Genomic DNA, 22,010 nt, shown 5'->3' on the forward strand with positions numbered 1-22,010 from the left:
GGGGTTCGGGAGCACTAACCCTGACCATCCTTTCCACGCTATCCATAGCCCAGGGAGATCACTCTGACTTTACTGTCTTAACTTCCTCTTCTCCAACAAGAGCAGTAGAAGCATTATTTGCATTGACCTTTTATTGTCATAATTAGTCTCTTCTGTGGTTTGTGCTTAACAGCAAAGCAGTATTCTGTTGCCTGTCATTCTTCTATGCTGAAAAAGCGTACATGGTAAACATCAAGAAGGGATAGGATCACTAGAAGTTTAATGTTAATATTCTACATACATCTTGGATTTTACTGCCTTTAATATCTACCACAAAATGGCATTTTTGCAAAAATTTTTAAACTTCATCCTGCCAGATTGCTGTGCCTAGCCTTCAAGTTCTGTACATAATCCTGACTTAAATTTGTGAAGGTGAAGCACAGTAATAGCAACGTATGTTGATACTGATAATATGAAGTTCTCTGCAATTTTGGTTAAGTTTGAAGAGGTTGCAGAACAAAGACAAGAGAAATAATCTGTAAGCTTGAAGACTTGGGTTTATTTAAGCATCACTGGCTCAAAATATAAACTATTTTAAAATATTGTTTATTGCAGGCAAAATGCCAGCCCCTGAGCAGACCCCGATGGTGGAGGAGGGGCTGCCACAGACAGCGCAGGAAACTTCCACAGGCCCAGGCATGGAACCAGAGACCACTGCCACTACCATTTTAGCTTCTGTAAAGGAACAGGTATGCTTCTTATTTCTTAGCAATTCAGAAATTCAGTATGCTTTAACTGTTGAATTCAGTATGTGTTAATTATTGTCCTTTATTGCATTACTGAAAAGAAATATCATTGTTTCTAAAATGTGTTTCCTGCCCTTAATATAGTATATGTTGTAGTTATTCAAGTACTAGCTTAGGCAAGAAACGTGTCAGAATCTGAACAGAAATGGTACGTTTAATTGCAATAAACAGAAGCATCATTATGATAATCTGTATCCATTGTAATGCGTGCACTGAACTGTTGCTGTAAATCAGACTTGAAATGCAGGTTTAGTGCGTAAAAGCTAGTGTCAAGTTGATGCAGCTCTGAGAACAAATCGTTTTTGTCCATTCTGTACATGCATACAGTGTTACAGAAATATGCAGATGAAGATTTGGTATGAGATGTTAATTATGTTTTGTTAAAGAATGGTTTGAGCTTTGAGTTCAGTTTTAGCTCTAGATAATACCACCAAAATAATACATATTTTAAGTCTATAACTTATTTATAGACATATATTTATGGACTTAATCTTAGTTATAGCCTCTATAGAAAGTAAAACTTGTGTTTGAAATCAAGTTAGCTTAATTTGGGAGGTTATTTTAAGGAAAAATATCAGTTTTACAAAGAAACTTCCTAACCAAAGTTTAAAAAGAAAATGAAGGCGATAAGAGGTTGGCTTTTCATTGTCAGAACTATAAATAATGATCTTCTGCCTTGGTTTAATATGTAAGTTGCAACATCTGAATAGGGATCTTTAAGATGGCAATAGCAACCCTAATCGTGTCTCAGTGGTATTAAAGCTGATCTGCCAGTATGAAGGATGTTAATGCTGGAGGCTCCTGAGATATGAATAATCACAGTCAATTGGGTTCCTGTGATCTTGAGCCTGAGACAGCAATCGCCCTTGTGCAGTCTTAACCTATTGCAAATGTCAAAAAGGACTTGTTTGCTTAAAATACATTTGTGGTGATTTTAAGTTAGTCCATTTTCTTTTGCAATTAACAGACAAAGAACATGCTTGTAATCGTAGCTCAGATGATGAGCAGCATTCCAATAAATTGCAGTACTTGAACTCCTAGTGATCACCTGCCAATAATCTTATTGCTGCAATTGCTGTCCAAAAGTGAGTTTTGTGCAGTTTTAATGCAACAGTGATTGCTTAAACTGAAAATACAATTATGACCACAATATCTATATTGGATTGATACATGATACATATAATAAAATACATATAATAAAAAAGCATTTGTTAACATCCCCTTTTCTACACAAGAATTGTTTTTCTTGTTCTTAGAGGAAAAAAAATTATAATGGAGTACTTCATTTTTAAAAGGAGGCTAAAACCTCTTCCCTTTTTCATTCAAAGAAAGACTAATAAATATATGGATTATTAAGTAACTCCATTCTGATCAAAGAGGAAAAACTAGTTGGTGAAACACAGACTTCAAAACTATAGCTTAAGTGTAATATATATGGACACTTTAGAATGAATGGGAGGGAGAGGAAAATGAAAATAGTACCTCTCTTGCAAATGGTAAAGCTAAGGTGTTGAGGACTGAACTGTAGCTTTTTGAGATCTTTTTTACTGTTGATATTGATTGTGGACACTGACATGTTCAACACCCTTCCTGTATGGCAGAAAGCCCAGAACAGAATATTTTCCAGTGTGGTTATTTACTTTATTATGCTTGAACAGAGACTAATATGCTATTTGCTATGGCTTAACTTCCTCTTATTCAGGAATCTTTTATCTGCAGTGGGTCTGTGTTTGTAAAATAGAGCTGCCACACCTTAACTATTACTTCAGTACTTTAGAAACACTTATTACAGTGGAACCACGATTCAGAAAAAAATCTTTATTGTGCCTTGTTGATCTATACGAAGTTTTAACTTAATAAAAAGTATTTAAATTACTACAGCACTTCTGAAATGGGAAGATTTAATTCACTGAATAACTTTAAGCATCGTCTACCATAACGGCATACATATTTATATAAAAAGTTGCACTAACTGTCCCATGAGCTTTGTAAGGTAGTCTGAATGAACTGTCCATTTGTGTGTTTTTCCTGTGTTTGCAAATCAGCTTAAAGCAACACTTTTACCAAGCTAGAGTAGGTGTGTCCCCTGTACTCTGAAAAGTCCTCCATTGAGACAAAGTTATCAATCAAAAACATCTATCTATTCATTTTTGGTGTTACAAAATAGTAGGTGCAGAACAAAGTGCGATCTGTGGTGCAGCTGAGGTTTCTACAGCTTTGTCTGTGCTCTTCTGACAAAACTTAGTTTTTGTTTCAGCATGAAATCACATCCCTAATTAGTATAAGTTAGGGCACGCACACACATGCGCACACATGTTGCATCTCTATTAGAGGACTTCCATTTTGAATGCACAAAATCCTAAGACTGTACAACTGTAGCGAAGCCAAAATGCATTTTGGCCTTTTCTTTTTTTCTCTCTTTTTTTGCAATAGCTATATGAATTAGATATGTGTTTTTTCTTTTCCCACTCCACCTGTTTCACTTCTAAAATACTATGAAGTTTGCATGCTTTTATGGATAGAAGCATCTTAGGAAATGCTGAAACTAGTTTTATGTAAAACTAAAGCATTAAAATATGTGACTTTATTTCTGGAAACTTAATCCTGGGGAATACTTGGATAAAAGTTTAGCTCTATAGAGAGCCTCTCATCCATATTTAAAGTAAGTTGAGTACTTTCACACTATAATGGCAGGGTATTACAAATTGGAAAGGCAACATCACAGCAGTAATTTCTTTTGAAATGTAAAGGCAGCTAGTTGCCAACTGCTTCTCAAGATGAAGGTATAGATTTGTGGAGTCACTGCTACTTTACACGTGCAAACCTTATGCTACTGAATTTAAAATGAATTGCTGCTGACTTGGCAAGATTAAATGTGTGACTGGATCATTCAGAATTGAATTTCCTGTTTAGCATGTTACTTTTCCTTTTTGGTGATTGGGCTTAGAGAGAGGAAGGTCTTGCAGGAAAAAGCTTGCTCCAGCTTTAAAAACCAACATGAATGTAAATATTTTTGACATCTATAGCTGTACAGCTTTTCATCGTCTTTTCCTTTACAAATGGGTGGTAATAGATTAAGAATGACTGGTATGCTTTCGGATGAATAGGAAACCCCAAGAGACTTGTGATTAAATGTTTTCCTTGAAGTGTTCACTTTTGTTTAATGCTTGAGCAAAACCTTTTCTTGTTCAATAACTGTATTGAACCCTATATTTAGAAACTGTGTGCTTTGCTTTTTTCTCCTCTTCATTGTATGAGTACAAAATTCTTTATTTCTCAAGATGTTTTTCATAGGGTTTTTATGTGCAGAGAACTAAGCAGAAATCTTTTTTTGATATGGAAATGGGAGAGAAAATGCATCCTCTGTATAGCAAAAGATTTATGATTGCATTTTTAAAACTCATATTTACTAAAATGAGCGTATTTTGTTTGGGAGAGTTCTTTACCAACTTGGATACAGAGCAATTTGCTATGAAGTACTGCATAATCTGTGTAGACACGTAACTTCAACAAGGTACCTGAAGGAAGACTTGCTAATTGAACTTCTGGTTGCCAGACAAAAAAATTGAACAGTATCACTTTGAAATTGTGCTTTGCATGCATCCAGCGATCAATTAGATGGACAAATATGTATCAGTTCTGAATGGAGGTCGTTCTCTCTCTCTTTCCTTCCTTCTTTCTTTCTTTTAATTGCTTAGCAAGCTGTGCATGAGTGAAACAAAACCCTTGCCAAAATTTTGTGAGTGACTGGAAGAGGCTTTTTTTAAACTCTCTTGCTGTTTTTAATTCCCTAACTTTGAAGTTTACTACTTCTGCTGTTTAGAACCATTTCCATATTCAGTAAAATCAAGTCTGAGAAATCTCCTTTCTAAGGCTCTTATTCTAGAAAAAAATATCTTACGCTCCTTTCTCAGATGAAACTGCTAACTCATTTCCTGGACCAAAATTCAGCATTCTGCTTTATTAATATGAAAGTATAGAAATTGATTTTTCTTTCCAAAATGTATTGTTAGTTTTGTGGAGAAGCCTTGAAAAAGAGCCCACCTAGAACTGTGGGGTACCCTTAAAAAATACTGAAATACTTACTCCTTTTGTAACACTTTTATGTTTAGATTACCTGCCTATCTACTCTACAACAACACAATTCTAGCCAACAGCTGACAGAGCCGTATACTTTACTTCAGCTCCAATTTAAAACAACCTAATGTATTGTAACAGTTTTCAAAGAGAATAATGCCCAAAAGAAGTCAGTGAAGACCTCAAGTGGCTTTCTTCCTTGCTGTCTCTGTCATTGCTTATCAGTGTTTTCTATGAATTGCTAGCCATTTTCCTTAAATTTTGATCCCTTATCTGCTAGAGCAGCACTAAACTGTTTTACCAGACTAGTGAACAATGTAGGCACAGAAGTATTAAGGGCTTTAATGGTCTACTGCTGTTGAATACAAAGTAAGTGAGATCAGCCAATAATTGTAGCTGTGTCATTTCACATTCTGCAATCTGCAGTTCTTTTTACCCTGTCCAATTTTTTTTTATATCTTTTGTCTTTTATTTTGGAAGATACTGAGATACTGAATGCATGCAAATGCAGTTGTGTGTGTGAGTAAACTTTGTTTTTCCAAAAAAAATAAATTAAGATTGATCTAATATGGTCAGTGAAAAGTTTTGTCTTGATAGATTCTTTTAGAGGATTTAAATACTGGGTCACTACCATATGGTATTCAGGTTGGAAAAATACAGTATTCAATGTATTTTTAAGTAGTCAGTTTCTGAATGTATCTCAGAATTACAGCAGGTGGAAACGTAGAAGTCTGCATAGATCAGTCATGTGCTGGAATTTGTAATGTGAAGGAAGTATAAATGAACAGCGTTCTGTTTGTTCTCTTTTGTTCCATGTTTGTATCATGAAATGTCCAAAATGTAATTGCCTTTTTTCTTTAGCACCATTGGACTTTCATAGACAATGGGAGTTGTGTGGCTCTGCACTGCACATTGCAGGTGAAGGAGGAATAGCTAATTCCAGGTAAATTACTCCTTTCAAAAGGCTAAGTACGCTTTCTAGGTCATCAGCTATTCTCATCCGCTCTCGGACTACTGTTGAGTAGTCCTCGGAAGAGGCTCGACTGAATCATTCAACCACCAAAATTTTTTTGGTTGGGAAGATGTTCCGTAGTTCCACTTACAGTTACTTCTGAACATTGCGCAAAGTTGGTGACATTTGGCAACTTGAGCAATTTAGCATACCTCAGCGGTACTACAGCCAGAAATATCATCCCACCCTAGCCCCCTGCCTGCTCCCACAGCCTGCGTCAGCAGCCGCTCAGAGCTCCATCTCCCGGGACGTCCAGCATTCCCGTCTTGGTCTGACTTGGCAGGCGTGCGCCGTTCGCAAAGCGCTCGGGTGTTGTCTTTGCTGCTTGTGCTGCGGCTGCTGGTTCTTGCGTGGCTGTAACTGTAAAATCTTCACTTAGCCAGTTGGACCTTCCGCTGTTTGTCTAGGGGCTTTAACTTGCCTGTGCTTTGGCAGTTTTCAAATCACAACAGGGCAGAAAGAAGCTAATTTCTATTTTTCAGCACTCTGAATGTAGACTCTTCATTTTCATCCATGTTACTGAGGGAGAAAAGTTTCCTGATTCACCAAAATGAAAATCCTGGGTCTCTGCAATATTGTGTCATAACGGGGTGCATGTATAGAAAGCACAGAATCAACTCTAAACCTTGTTCTACGATCCAAAGGCTACAAGTAACAGGATGATAATCTTTGTGATCAGTCATGCAAGCTACATTCCCATTACTTACCTGTATGATGTATTTTCCTCAATGTATACCGTATAATTTTGAAAAAGGTAGCTCTGGCCGTTGCATTGTAGACTGCGTGTTTCAGAAGGCTCGGGGGTATCCTTGGGTAGCATGTGCCTGTGCAGTGCGGCGGTGAATTCTGCCACCTACGTACAGGCTTCTAGTATGGCCTTGCAGCACAGATGTTCTTCTGCAAGAGAAAAAAATAGCTTGTTAGTTGTTTTGCGACTCCTTTCCTACCACTTTCCCGCAGGCCAGTACTATAGAACTTAGTTAACTGTGAGTTTTGCCTGGGGCAGCTGCTTCTCCGTTACTAGCAACCGGCTTTGTACAGGAATGCTCCTGTATGAGGAACATGCTCTGCCGTTCCTTTCGGAGAAGCGGGCTAGAGAAACAAATTCAGATACCTTCCTGCAATAGCATGCTGTCCGATAGATAGGCAGCACTACGATATTGGTGGTAGGTATCAATTCAGAGTAGTATTTGCTTCCCCCCCCCCCCCCGATTTCTCCTGATCAGCATATAGCTGATATTTAAATAAATAAAAGATGCATACTTTGTTTTTTTTGTTTTTTCTTTTTTTTTTTTTATGATTAGCATTAACATAACAGCATTAACATAGGTAATGCATCTCTTGCTGGAAAAAATGTGCTACTACTGCAAAGGGAATTTGAGACATCAGAACTGACCTTGTGGTCTGAAATGAAGGATAAATGATGGTTAATCAAGCTTAAGGGTTGGGGTGGAGCAGAGTGATGTGAGGGAGGCAGTATAAAATGTCATTAGAAAGAAGAATAACTATGAAAGTGTGATCAATGCGCTTGTAACCAGCTTTGGATTTTTGCAGTGTGAATTTTTTTTTAATGGAACATTTGTTACTTTGGATACTTGTATAACTACCTATACCAGTTTTTATATCACAAAGTTTTTGGGGGTTTTTTAAGAGAAAAATTGTCTCTAAGAACTCTGTTGTGCAGGCCACAGAGCAGGCCCGTGCTGAATATAGGTCTCTTTGCCCCATTCTGCCAATCAGAACCAAATCCTATAACTTTCTAGATAGGGATTCCACTCTTACTGCGTAGACCAAACTGCCTATATTCAAGAAATGTGATGTCAAGTTAGAAAATCAGTCATGGGCACAGAAAGAAAAGACTCCTTGCCTTTTCCTACTGTGATACTTTCAGTTAAATTTCAATAATCTTTTTTTTTTTTCTTCTTTACTTGCGTGAAATCCTCAAATCTCTAAACTGAGGTGATTTTGGGAGGTGGTGGAGCTTTAGTTTCCAGATACAAAATTTGAATTTACTCTATGGAATTCTCATGGAGGATGGGAGAGAAACTGTATACCTATTTCACAGCAGACTTGCTTTAAACAGTATAATAGGAAAAACATAGCATATCTTCCACTTTCCCTTTTTGGTTTTTATCATTTTTCTGCTCTACAAAAATTAATATTTTCTGCAACTGTTAAACTTCTGTAGTGTTTTAGAAGACTTGTCTTGTAATAGTCGTTCTTTTAGTTTCGGTGAGGAGCTTTTATTTTTTCCTTTAAACCTGTAGTTGTTTTACACCTGTAAAGCGTAAATCATTACTGACTTATGGTCTGAAAGATCATATGGTTCATCTCTTAAACTCCGTGAGGACAGAAAGGTAACAAATTAGTTTTAAAAGGTGTGTTCTTGTAGATGTTGACAAGCCTGGATTTTATTTTCTCTCTCCTGTGTATCTGATTCCTACTGTTGTAACTGTTTTTTCCATTTTGCTTTCTCGTTTCCTTTGGTATATTTTCCCTTTTAGTAGATTCACCTTATGTAAAAAGGTTTTCTAGAATATTTCAACCTGCTTGTAGGGTTTGGTAACTCAGTTTCTTCCAGAACACAAAACAATGAAAAGTTGCCCAATGATAACATTCTCCCCTGCTGCAGAAATGCACATGACCTGGTTCAAAGGACGATGTTAGACTGCAGGAGACGGCACAGGGGTGAGAGAGAGCTCAAATAAATACGTGTTTGTAGCATGTAATAACATTATTCTAGAAAATATTTTTATTAATGCCTCTGCCTGTAATGGCAGGCAAATTAATAGAGGTCAGTTGAATGGAAGCAAATAATGGCTAGCATCTGTTTAACTTTATTCATCTAATAAAAAAGATCAGTAATTGTTGGAATAACAAATATGCAATTTGAGTCTTGTGTTCAAATTCATAGTTTGTACAAATGACATTGCTATGAGTGATGTTGCTATTTAAATATTGATTTAAAAGTAAGGAACAGGAAAGAGCCTTAACCGTAGGGTAAATGTTATATATTATCACTGCAAGTAAGGAGTGTAATTTTATTTTAAGTAAGTTTATTTTAAAATTGATTACATATAATACATGCTCTATAATATATCATATTTTACTTGGAAAAAGCCTCATCTTGCCACCACTTGTTTCAAAACGTAAGGAGCTTTAGCACATGAACATTTTTTGAAAATCATGGCATTTCCCACTAGCATGTTAATGACTGGCTAGTGAACCAACTTTTAAATGAACATTTCATCTATATTCAGATTTGTAAGTGGAAAATAAACTTTATAAATTTCTTTGGCTTTTTTGCTTAACATGCATTTTTAATACTTTCTTTCCAAAGCACAAACTGTCTTAAAGGAGTAGTGACAGGATACATGTGTACCTCTTGATATAACATGAAGTTATACCCCATTAAGACTTGCTGTCATATTCCAAAGATTGGATCTTTGCTGTTGGATGCAATTATGTGTGTTGTACGAACCTTCTCACGCTATCCATACTTTCTGGTCCATATATAGGCCCCTAAATTTTATGGTCCAAAGGTTATGATATTCACAAGGCTTCTTGTATCGTGTCTCAGGATTAAAAGGACTTAGCCTTAGAATTTCATTTAGAAGAGGCTTCTAATAAAGTGCACATTTAGGACATATGCCCTAAAATGCTTTTTCATGTCTGACTTTGTAGAGCTTTTCTTATTCTGAAGCTTGCCAGTATATGCCAACCTAATGAAAGGGATTGTTTTCTCTCAAAGGCTGTACTGTAAATAAGCAGTTAATTCGCTCCATCAGCCAAAGATCTGGGTTGCCAGGAGGGAGTCAAGGACCACATCGCTCTCCTACCTGCCCTGTGGTTTGTGCATTTATTTTGTGGAAAGAGGAAAGGGCTTTTACTATAAGCATGCAACTATTTCAAAATAAAAATACTTTGTGCCTTAAGGAAAAATGTCATGCTTGGACTTGCAGAATCCAGATGGCTATTTTTAGGGTTCTTTTGATTAACGGAGTCCAAAACAATCAGTAAGCCATCTTAAGGTTCTAAAATATTACCCTGGCAAATGAAACATCTTAAAGTTTTGCTTGATATAGAAGCCCAAAATTGGTTTTGATGAGTTTTTCTTAATTTAGAACTTAACTATCTGTGCTATCATCAAAGAAATATATTACATGTAACGACTGCTCTTTCTACTTGCTCCTTGAAGTCTATGTCAGTGTTTTCTTGTGTAGTAGTCTAAAAAATTATGATGAACTTTTAGACTCCCAAGTATTACTCTGTTGATATCTGGATATTTGATTTGTTGAAGATGAAATCCAGTGGTTTCCAAATAATCTCACCTTGCAACTTGCCTTATTTTAAAAAAAGAAAACGGGGGTGAGGGTGAAGTCAAGTCTATGAAGATGCTAGACCTGACACTGAACATTTTTGACACTACTACTAAATAGTCCATTCTGTTGAAGTATTATTAGCAGAACAGCAGAAAAAATACTAAATCATGTTCTGTTGATATCTGTATTCTATGGCAGTAGTGTTACGTTCTCAGAGCAGTTGAAGTTGGAAAGGACCTATAGAAATCACCTAGTCCAACCCCCCCTGCTCAAGCAGGGCCACCTAGAGCACGTTGCCTAGGACCATTTCCAGACAACTTTTGAATATCTCCAAGGAAGGAGACTCCCAACCTCTCTGGGCAACCTGGTCCAGTGCTCCGTCACCCTCAGAGGAAAGCAGCTTTTCCTCATGTTCAGAGGGAACTTCCTGTGTTTCAGTTTGTGCCCACTGTCTCTCGTCCTGCTGCTGGGCACACTGAAGAGTCTGGCCCCATCCTCTTGACACCCTCCCTGCAGATACTTAAACGCATTGATAAGATTCCCCCTCTCAGCCTTCCCTTCTCCAGAAGGGCAGCACAGCCCTCTGGCGTATCGGCCACTCCTCCCAGTTTGGGATCATCAGCAAACTTGCTGAGGGTGCACTCTGTCCCTTCATCCAGGTCACCGATGAAGAAGCTGAACAGGGCTGGACCCAGTCCTGACCCCTGGGGGACACCGCTAGCTACAGGCCTCCAACTAGACTCTGCGCCGCTGATCACAACCCTCAGAGCTCTGCCATTCAGCCAGTTCTCAATCCACCTCACTGTCCACTCACCTAGCCCACACTTCCTGAGCTTGTCTATGAGGATGTTATGGGAGACAGTGTCGAAAGCCTTCCTCAAGTCAAGGCAGACAACATCACTGCTCTCCCTCATCTAATATTAGTTCCACATTCTAGATACAAAAAGTTTTGTCAGGCAGTATTTGGAAGATTGGGATATATTCATTCAGTTTGGTTAGTGAACTCTGAGAAATGTCTGAAAGTACTTACAATTATTTGTATCTTCTGGGAGGGACAGTAGCTTCTATGGCATGTCTCTACCAGACCAGTTTGATGTATGGAGCTTGAATCAGACCTTCAGAAGTCGCTTTTCTCTTCATCAGAGCAGTTTCAGCACATCAGTGTTGCATCTGCCATTTGGCTCAGCCCTCAACTGACTTTCTAATGAAGCCTTCGCTGATGAAATCAGCGCTACCTAGGCTTTATGGGGAACTGCTTGGAGGGAGCCTCATTAGAGAGGTCAGGAGAGAAAATTATATCCCTCTTCTGCAAGGTAATTCTTGTTTTTGGAGTGGTCTGTTATTAGCCTGGCACTGCGACCTCTCTCTCGCAGTGCTGTGAAAGCCCCCGGAGCTAGGGCTGCTAGAGGTGGGGAGAGGTACCTGCAGGCTGCTAGAAGCCACGGGGGTCTTGCCGAAGCACTCTTTTTCTTGCTGAAAAGGTGTTCAAACTGCAAGAAGTAGAGAGTTCTTTTAGGGTTCATTAATGAAAATAAAGTATTTAAGTTTCCTTTCTCTTTAATGTAAGGTGTAAAAAACAGCGTGCGTTATCTATAATCCATGACTGAAGTGACTTCTGTAATACGGCAAGGCATGTAGCTACTATGTAATACAATTACATGACATACATTCAGAAAATAAAGCTCATTAGTAATTTACTTTTTAAAATTAAAAGACACTTCTGTGCTATATAGGACTTTGATATAAGACTTGGTCCAATATTTATCAAATTCTTAAATCATATAATTTATCTAATTTTAAATAGTATTAAACAGTTTACTTAACATTCAGTGGATGTGGAACACCAATTTGAAAAATAATACCATTGCTCTGATAGAATCCTTTTCTATCATTAACAAAAGCTAACTGTAAAGTAAAAGGTCTCTCTTATCCCTTGATGACATAGTACAGATTTTAGAATATTCTGTTTATAGAAAATCTTTCTAGATTTTAATAAATATTCTGGGTAGCCACTTGTATTTCCTGTGTTTTGCTCTGAGCGTTATTTTCCGAAAGTCAGCATTTATAAAAGGGGGAAGGGTTGGTTCCTTTACCAAGAAATATAACAAAAACTGAAACCAGAAAAGTTGAAATAGCATGTCTCTACCCTCAGCCATTTTGAAATAATAAATTTTAAAATTTTAGATACAGAAGTCACAACACAGTAGTTTAGAATTTGAAGTTTTGCAACTGGAAAGGATAGGATATGGTATTTTCCAGTACACCTCTGTTATAGATGAAAACAAAGACTGACTTTATAGACTCCAATTTATTAGGCTGTGGCAACAGAAGGAGATACCAAAAACTTAAATTGCAGGACAAATAAAAACCACAGATGCTTGAACACTGTTTTCCTTTTTTAACAGGTGATAAGTTAGTATTTGCATGAAGCATTGCTTTAAAGAACCATTAAATCCCCAGTTTAATCTTCTAATAATTTATTCCACTAAGGAAGAGTCAAAACAAGAAACTGATTGCTGCAGAATTAATCCGCACCCATTTTTTAACATCAAGAATGCTTTTCTTTTTATTTTGAAATTTCAGGAGCTCCAATTTCAAAGACTTACCAGAGAACTGGAGGTGGAAAGGCAAATTGTGGCTAATCAGCTAGAAAGATGTAGGCTTGGAGCAGAATCACCAAGTATCGCCAGCACAAGGTACAAGTCCTGATGACTTTACTTTCATATGTCCCTTAATTTAAAGGGCTTTTTAGTGGTGCTTATGTCTTTCATATATATATGTGTGTGTGTGTATATATATACACACACATATATACACACACATATGCACACACTTATATATGCATATATATACACACATATGGATAGCTGTTCACCTCCCATTAGTACCTTAAGTATAAAAAATGAAGATTTGTTATGAAGAGTTATGAGAGTGTTAAAAAGGCCTCTCTAATTACTGATTACACTTTCAGTATAGTGTATGTAAAGCTTCAATTTTGTTTTAAGTTTGCTGAAGTTTGTTTTTAAGATTTAGCCAAAGAAAAATGTGGTAGGCTTATAAATATTTGTATCAAAGTAACAGTACTAGTTAAATGAAGTAATCTACAATATTGTTTTTTCTGCATTAATTATCTAGTTTTATCCAGCTCTTTTAAAGTACTTTCTATTGTTAAATTTGTTTCAGGGAATATCTTGTTATATGCATGTTGTTAGCATATTTTAAAAATTGCAAAACATACCTAATGTATTTAACATACAACGACAATAACTATAGCAACGTATTTTATTATTATTATTTTTTTAACTACAAGTAGTACACTGGTTTATTATTATTGTTATTTCTTTAGCAAACTTTTTAAAACTAAATGCGTTTGGGTGGTCATTTGTCTCAAAGATATTAAATGATTGGTAGCTCTTGAATCTGAAAATCTTGATAACAATATACTTTCTTATGAAACAATTGTATCTGCATTTCAGGTTACAACAAACTTCATGTTGATATATACATATATATATATGGAATATTTTCTGAACACTATAATTTCTTGCCTTAAATACTGTTTGTCTCTGTATTCTTTCAGCAATAAACTTAGGCATCATTTTGAATTGTTTCAATTTTGAATTGTGGCAATAACAAACATTTCTGCAAATCAAATGGAAAGTTGTTCCTGCAAAAACTTAAGAAAAAGGAGGCAATTATTAAAAAAAAAAAAAAATCCGGTGTACCAGCTAACGATTGCTTTAAACTTCAGACTACTTGATCTGAGTTGTCATTTGACAGTATTGTTATTGGCATGCTAACTCTTCTGCTTGAGAAACTTTGAAATATTCAAGAATATTCTTTGAACAAAATGACTATTTTATACCCTCCTGCCTGCCTCCACCCTCCATTTTCCCCCTTCTGTCTTCCCTCTGGATCAAAATATTCCACAGCTGTTGTTCAAATGTTGCTTTGAAACCTTAAAAAAGTTAAGATCATGTGAGAGCATAAGATACAAGCCTCAGTCATTATTATTTATGTCTCCAAGTAGCTCTCAGTCCTTAGTATCCAATTTCAGTTAATTTGCCTGAGCAGTATAAAAGAAAAACAGTTTTTCTGCATCCCAATCCAGCAAATTTCACAGAGAAGACCAGAGTTATCTTATCCCCTAAATAATCTAATGGTCAGTGCAGTTTTTGAAATAATATGCAATTACCAGTCTATTCAATGTGTTAGAGATAAAACGGTTGTATCAAATACTATCATTTACCAGGATGGAAAACATAATTTACAGAATTTGTAAATATGGAGTAATTTCTGCTTTTGGTTGCTTTCTTACAACTAAATGGCACTTACTTGTATAAAAGAGATAATGGAAGTGTAGGGGAAGAAAATATTAGCACTTGAATGAAGTTATTTTGTTATGTATATTAGCATGTGTAAATTTGTGAGTCTAATTAAACTCTTCAAGCACATGTTTTCAGGGACCATAAGTTTTCCATAGTTATTAATAAAGTACTTCATAGACTCAAAAATAAAACCTAATTATATTCTTAATTCTTACAGGCACCCCTATATTCTGACCCCATTCTTATTTTTCTAAACTTTCTTATCCCAGATAGAATTAGTCCTGTACCAATGATAATGTGCTGTGTTACAATTACAGCGGGATACTGGGTTAAAACTCGGATCTGGACAATATGCTCTGAGAGATGTGTGTCCTTGGTTAATTCTTTGACTCATTATCCTTTAATGTGCATATGCTTTCTAAGAGATGTGTGAGAAGCAGAAAAAATCTGTATTTGAATATGAGATGCTTCCATTTCTTCACAATTGCTTCCCATGGAGCTAGTTCTAAGAGAGCTGTTGGAAGAATCAAGTAAGGTAAAACAATAGCTTAATGAGGGGTGTCAAAGCAGACACAAATACAACAGCAAAATTTACAGCCATAAAAATGTGTATTCTCCCAAACTGGGTGTTGCAAATGTTTTTGTAAGGCTGCCAAGAAATTAAGTAAGAGGGCACCTGAGGCATAGAGAAGGTTGGAAATTGAATGCTGTCTTGAGAGAGAGGCTGGGGAAGGCTAACAGCCTCAGCAAAGAAACACAGAGACCTGAGCATCCAGGAAGCAAGATGAGCTGTTTTTCCTAGCCAGGTACAATGTCTGTCCTGAGGGGGTCTTAAAAAAAAAAAAAAAGAAAAGAAAAGAAAAAGAAAAAAAAAAAAGTGAAATTGAAGTATAAGATGTATAGGCCTTTTTATTTTTACCCTTTGTTCAGGTTTTCTGTTCCTGAGATCAGCAATGCTTTGTATCAAAGATAGCGCTTTAATCTCCTCATGCTTGCAGGTTAAATGTCAGGGATTCAAGTGCACTGTCTCTCCCTTTAACACAGTTAAAAACATTTGGGAGCGTAAGGCTCTGTTTTGGAGGTCCAGCTGAAGCTTTTGTTGACCTCAGTGGTGTGCTAATGCCTCTAATTTACCTGCTCATAAACCAGATCTCTGCAAGCAAGCGTCGGCCCGGACGTAGTGCTGCTCACGCAGACGGACGCTGACCCAGAGTCACAGGTACCTCTGTGGCAGCGTGAGCCTGTCTCAGATGTGGTGGCTTTGGCTTTAAGATGGCTTAGAGAGGTGTTTGAGCCAAAATGTGGAAAAAATAATAATAAAAAAAATTTCTGGTCTGTGTTTCAGTCAACTCATTCCTCTGAGCCAGCTCATCGCCCAGGGGCACAAGTGCTGGTGCCAGCTTAAGGGAAGTGGTGGGCACAGCTGGCGAGAGAATGGGGAAATACAACATCAACAGCTTAGATCAGCTTAAACTTCTCTGCACCTAGTACGTCTAGCTTCTCAGCAGGTCGTGGTGGTACGGAGCCGAGCACCGACAGTGTGGAGCACAGGCAGCACAAATGTGGCGACGGTCCACGAATGCGTGCCTGGGTAGCTCTGTCTGGAAGAAGGCCCAGGTGATCGGAGCATCACGCACGGAGCACACCAAGGAGGACTCTCATTTCGGAGGCACAGTCCATTTCGTTACTGCTGGATCCTCAGGAAATGTGTGTGCTCCTTTGTTTTAAACAGGGTGGGTTTACTGGTTCACACTGAGCCTGCACAGGAGGAAAACATTCCTGTTCTAGTCCACCATGGATAGTGACTACAACTGGACTTTAATAATAATGATAGTCATATGGACATTTGAGCTGGCCACATAAAAGAGGGTGGCTTGGTTAACTATCCATCAATATTTGGAAAGCAACACTCCTTTTTTTGTCTTGTGACAAAAATAAAAAATTTTCTAAGCCTGGAAAAATTAATTAGCACAGTGCCTGGTTTGTCTGACCTAAACCAGGTCTTTAGCATTTTTGTTACATGAAGTAAACTCTTCAAAAGCATTCTTTTATAGTTAATATCCTATAACCCCACCTTGACATTTTCCTTATGTTTAGCAAATACAAAATGATTTATTTCAAAGCAGAACCACTTAGAATTAATCACTTTACCTGCTAATAAATATTTCCGCATGGTCCTCCATGCAGACGTAGGAGGAAAAAATCCTCCTGGTGCAGTAGGACAAGAACTGGCCATCAAAGAACGTACTTTTGGTTTAAGTTTGTTTTTATGTTGCCCACCTGTTTTCCAGCCAAATTGTAAATGCAAGCAACATGCAGGAATAGCTGACTGTTTTGCTCCCTTAAAAGGAGAGTGAAGGATGAGTACAAGAGCAGATCTTCACATCCTCAGGCATTATAAAGTAATGGGTGGAGAAAGAAGCAGTAGGTAAGACGTAGCTCAGAATTCCAGTATGTCTTTATTTAGTTTATCTGTAGGTTACCTGCCTGTTAAAATTATTTCCTCTCATAATTTTTTTATAAATGGGTAATCTGCTCAGACCTTCTAAGATCTTTAATGACATCCCATACACTTTCAAGCCTCTTAAGAGACTGAAATGACTCAGGATAATGTCAGTGTTATACATAATTAAATATTTTACGTGTATTAGACACTACAAGGTCTTAGATGGCTGGGAAGAACAATGTGAGGTTTCAGTTATATCCGTTTACTACTTGTTTCATCCTATAGCATGCACGTTTCCCTGGAAAGAAGCAAGCAGGCTGTTCAGGCTCCCTCTCCGCATTGCTCTCGACTTCAAATCAGTAACGTGACTGATTCAGATTCGGTTCTGGGCTGCCAGGCGTGTTGCAGCACGTGCTGATGCAGATAGAGGTCTATAGGTATCGAGGTTCAGGAGTCGTACTCATTTTATTAAACAGGTTGCCTCACCCTCTCAAGTGGGTTATATGACTCTCACAGTAAACCTTTCTTACTGATTTCACGAGTTATTGTATCTAACTTGTCAAAACTGAGGGTTGTTGGGAACGAAAAGGCTCATATTTATTAATTTAATTGTAAAATACTGCACTCAGATGCTTGTCACAAACACTTTAACAAAGGAAAGCAAAATGACGTAAGTGGCACAGTAGACTTCTATCTTTTAAAGAATGCAAGTCCTGTTGGCAGGACAGTAAACAGTCAAAAAATATTTTGACATTTCAAGATGGAGATCCTTCGAAGCACTGTTCTATTCAGAGCAGTTCATTCAAGCAAGTCTTCTGAAAGGCCATTTTTAATTGCTTCTCATTGTCATTCTGATCATAAAACTTGTGCCACAAGTCAGCTTCATCTGGGATGTAAGAAAAAAATCCAAAACTGCAGCATTAACTACAATATAGTAATGGCTCCTACCAGCTGGAATTAAACATGTATACCTGATTTTCTGTAGGTCATTTATATTCAAGTACATGCAAAATATTTTCATTAATCTGAAGTATTCATTTAATTTGAGTAGTAGTGTGACAATATGAAGTCTTCTGGGCTTTATAAAACTAAATGTATTTTATAGCTACTAGAATGGTGGAGTTTTTTGCTTTACATAACAGATTATATTTTAATTAGTATTGAGAAAAGAAGATTATGTGCAGTTTCTGCAGTAGTGAAAAATATTCTAGAGGGATTCAGTAAAATATTACACTCTTCAATTGAGCATTGATACTTTTCTGTGGAATGACCATATGTTGCACTTTATGCTTGCACACACATTTCTTATGTAACGGCAGAATGCTTATAAGGAGTGTAGACAGAGTAAATGGTTTTGCTTGAAAGAGAGCACACTGCTGGGTTACCCCGGGCAACTTCTGTTCGTTTGCGGGTCTGTAACGTGTGCGACGTCTCCAGGCTCTGCGCCGCCCCCGCGCTCCAGGCGTTCCGCTGCGTGCAGCAGCACGCCGCTTCCCGAGAAGGGTGTTCGCAGTGAGCCCGTCTGGCTTTAATTACTCCTGCAGGAACTGGTTCATTTTGTTCATATAACATACCAAATATTTCAGACATTTCAAATAGCCTATTTGAAATTTCTTGCATATATGGTAATATATGATGTCACCAAATTTTCATGGCTAATTATAATGTCCATAAAAATTACCTTTATAAGCAGTATGTGCTTTCTGGAGGGGGAAAAAAATCACAGTCATTTAAATCGTTTATTAAGCTAGTATTCTTATTGAAATTTGAAAACAAAAAAAATCAAGCAGCTGCAATAAATATAAAATGTAAATACAAAAAGATATAATTAATTATCTTTGTTGCAGAGCTAAATGCACAATAAAAGCAGGCAGGGATAAAATGTATTTCACAGTATTTAGTAAAATATGAATAATTTTAAATCAAGATGTCCTAGCTGAACATTATAGAGCTATTGGAAGAACATTTTTTGGCACCTAAATAAATATTCCATTTATCCAAGAAATTTAGAGGGAATAATGATTAGATTATTAGTAGCTAGCTAGGAACTACTTGCCACGTTAGATAAAACAACTGGTCCTCAGGTTTCCTGACAGTGGCTGGTACTAACCATTGCAGGGGAAGAAACCATCTCTGTTGCAGAGTGAATGAATGTCCCTTTGTTAGAAATTGGTGCATGCCACGATTGTTTTAGGCTTTATAGTTCTTATTTAGTATGTTATAAATCCTCTTTAATCTAACCATAGAGTTCCTATTTTCTGTATTATAAAAAATAATAGATAAATATCTGGGTTTTATTTTATTACGTTTTAGAATGCAATCATGTCTTTTGACCTTGATTACAGAACTTAACTGGATCGTGTTGGTTTTGTTTGTTCTTTTGTTCCCAAAACCATCAATCTCACTGAGTGTCTCCTCCTCTCTCTATACCATTTGGTTACACTATGTACTTTAATATGCTCTTATTTTTGAATTATCTTAGGAAAATAACTCATTTCTTCTCATCTTCCATTTCTGCTGCTTCCCTGGTAGAAAGGACAACCAGAAAAGGGCCATTAGTTTACATAACAACATCAGCAAATTTTCAGTATTTTTTTCATGTTCTCTTCACAACATAGTGTTTATTGGCTTCTTTTGACTGTACCTACATGTTAGACAGAAGTTTTCATTGGCATATTTCCTTCCATATTTGTACAGTTTCTTATTTGCTACAGGGGATTTTAGATTTTTTTCAGGTTTTGGGGCAGTCCTGTGAATGTGAGTAGCAGTGAGTGATGCTTATGGGTACTTTGATTAGTGGTTAAAGTGGACATACAATTTATGGTGTATGAGCTCTTACTAATATTCCTTTCTTTGCCTGTAATCTCTTAAATTTTTTGTCATAATACCTTCCTTACAGCTATCCCCTTTAATTATTACCAAGTCATTAATAAAATAATGTCATCTACAGATCTCGGTACTCTGTGCAAAAGTAGTTAAACCACTCATTCCAGTAGAAGTTCCAGGAATATTCTACAGGAATCTTTTGTCATTTAAAAAATATAAAGTATATTTTTGTATTAGCTATTCTCTAATCTTACAGAAATATTTTTCTTAATTTGACAAGACTAGTCAGTTATCTAAGTGACTCTTTGTCATAGACTTTGTCAGAAACCTTTGAAAGTATAAATAAAAAATTAATAGGCTTGCTGCTCTTTTTTCTCTTTTCAGCCAGTCAGAGAATTTTGGTAGATTAAAGAGGCAGGTTGGTCTTTTCCTAAACATATCTTGGCTTGCTTCTATCTCAGAATATTAAGTGGTATATATTTCTGATTTTAATTAGTTTCAGTTAACTAATTGAAAATTCAGATATCGAATATATTCAGTATTGCCTACTGTACACTTCAGAGGTATCACCAGAACAATAATTGCTTTTAGTGGAGAAATGACATATTTTACTAGTAGCAACTCAATCACTTCCTTAAGTTCTTTCCAAATTCTTTCCTGTATAAGTCTTTAAATAGTTTTTAGCACTACCATTTTTAATATTTTAATAGTCCTCTAGTGAAGAACTGCTTAAGGGAAAAGGAGACTTTTTTTTTTTCCCATCAATCTCTCTGGTTGCTGAATACTGTATTTCACAGCACTTCACTGGTGGCACTCAGGCAACATCAACTGCTCGTTTGAAGTTACAAGATATGCCATCATTCTGTCTTACATCTACAGAAATTTAAAAATAAAATGTTAACTTTATTTTTTTGCATGTCTACATCGAAAATAAGTGAAATTTGCCAAGTTGCTTGTTATAGGTCTGGTGTTTGTGTGTTTTAGTTTGTTTTCTGTTTCTGTGGGCCTGATTGGAATTTTGTCAAAGCTTTTGAATGCCAGTAGAATTGAAGAGTTTAGTCTGGTTTTTATGCAGTTTGATTGCAGATGTTCAAATAGAAAAAAACAAATTGTAGAGTGGCGCTGCTGATAAATTTGAAGAGGGCCATGATTTAATATTGACTTCAGCTGCATTTATAAATAGTTGTTATATTATCCAATGTGGCAGACCAGGCTATGAAATAGTATCGTTATTCTTGGTGTGCAGGAGATGTGAATTCGCAGCAGAGACTGAGATGTACTAGGTTTCCAGGTCAGTTGAATTACGGTGACCGTCCATGAGAGTGCTCCCATGTTATGACATACGCCAGATAGCTTAAACTCCCTCATAGACGCTTGTGACAAGTCAACTAGCATGTGTTAACTTGCCAGCCTCTGATAACTTCTAGAACGCTTGAACTCACCGAAAGGAGAGCGAGCGTCGTGGCGGTCGCTATGGCACGCTGTTTAGCTGCAGCAATGCTTACAGAACTGTTAATCCTTTCTGGAGATAAGGAGATACGCAGACACCTGCGTCTCACGTTAGTCATTGTGGGTGTTGCAGTACCGGTGGGTAGATGCGGTGGTGGGTGGTGTATGTACGGTGTTGTGCTATCGCAATGCCAGCTGCAGGAGGGGTCCGAGAGCGTGGACCCGCGGGGCAGCAGTGCCGGGGGCTCCCTGCAGCGGGCAGCGCGGTCCCGCGGGCGGCATCGTCCCACGCTCCCTGTGGTGGGCAGCGCGGTCCCACGGGCAGCATCGTCCCACGCTCAGCAGCCGCCACCGTTCTGCAGCGCCTTCGCGGGTGCCGGAGGTTTGGTCCCGTCTCGGCACGCGGGCTCCAACTGCGGCGGCGACCTCCCTACGAATGACCAGGTTTGGGCAGAGCTTCCCGCAGACACATTCCTAAATTCTTCTCCAGGATGCTCCCACTTGCTTCTGTCAGCTGAAAACCCCTCCTAACGAGTTGCGTCGCCGGCCACTTGCCCTCTTGGCAGCTCCGCAGCAGAGCCGGTCGGTCTTGCGTGGGACGCGAGGTGGCCATGGACCTCACACAGTGCCTAGCAGAGTGGGGACGGGAATAAGGCATCTGAGTGAAATTGAGAAGATAGTTTTTAGTCTTCAGCTTCTCTGACAGCTATCTTGAAGTTCAGTTAAAATATTTGTGAAAAAGTCCGTTCACTTCTATCAACCAAA

At 37.6% G+C, this 22,010-nt stretch overlaps 1 protein-coding gene across 5 annotated transcripts in view; it reads left to right on the plus strand.

Annotated features, from left to right (window-relative positions):
- Positions 1-581: 581 nt before the first annotated feature.
- Positions 582-22,010, plus strand: part of PKP4 (plakophilin 4) — a 67,024-nt gene continuing 45,595 nt past the window's right edge. For 4 of the 5 annotated variants that reach the window (XM_026080748.1, XM_026080758.1, XM_026080769.1 and 1 more), the window contains exons 1-2: positions 600-728; positions 12,780-12,892. In XM_026080748.1, coding sequence (XP_025936533.1) covers positions 600-728; positions 12,780-12,892 — 242 coding nt within the window. Of the gene's footprint in view, positions 729-12,779; positions 12,893-22,010 lie in introns of all 5 variants that reach the window. The other variant, XM_026080777.1, reaches the window with a different exon arrangement.

This window comes from Apteryx rowi, unplaced genomic scaffold (genome assembly GCF_003343035.1).
Source record: "Apteryx rowi isolate R43461 unplaced genomic scaffold, aptRow1 scaffold_1157, whole genome shotgun sequence".
Classification (NCBI taxonomy): domain Eukaryota; kingdom Metazoa; phylum Chordata; class Aves; order Apterygiformes; family Apterygidae; genus Apteryx; species Apteryx rowi.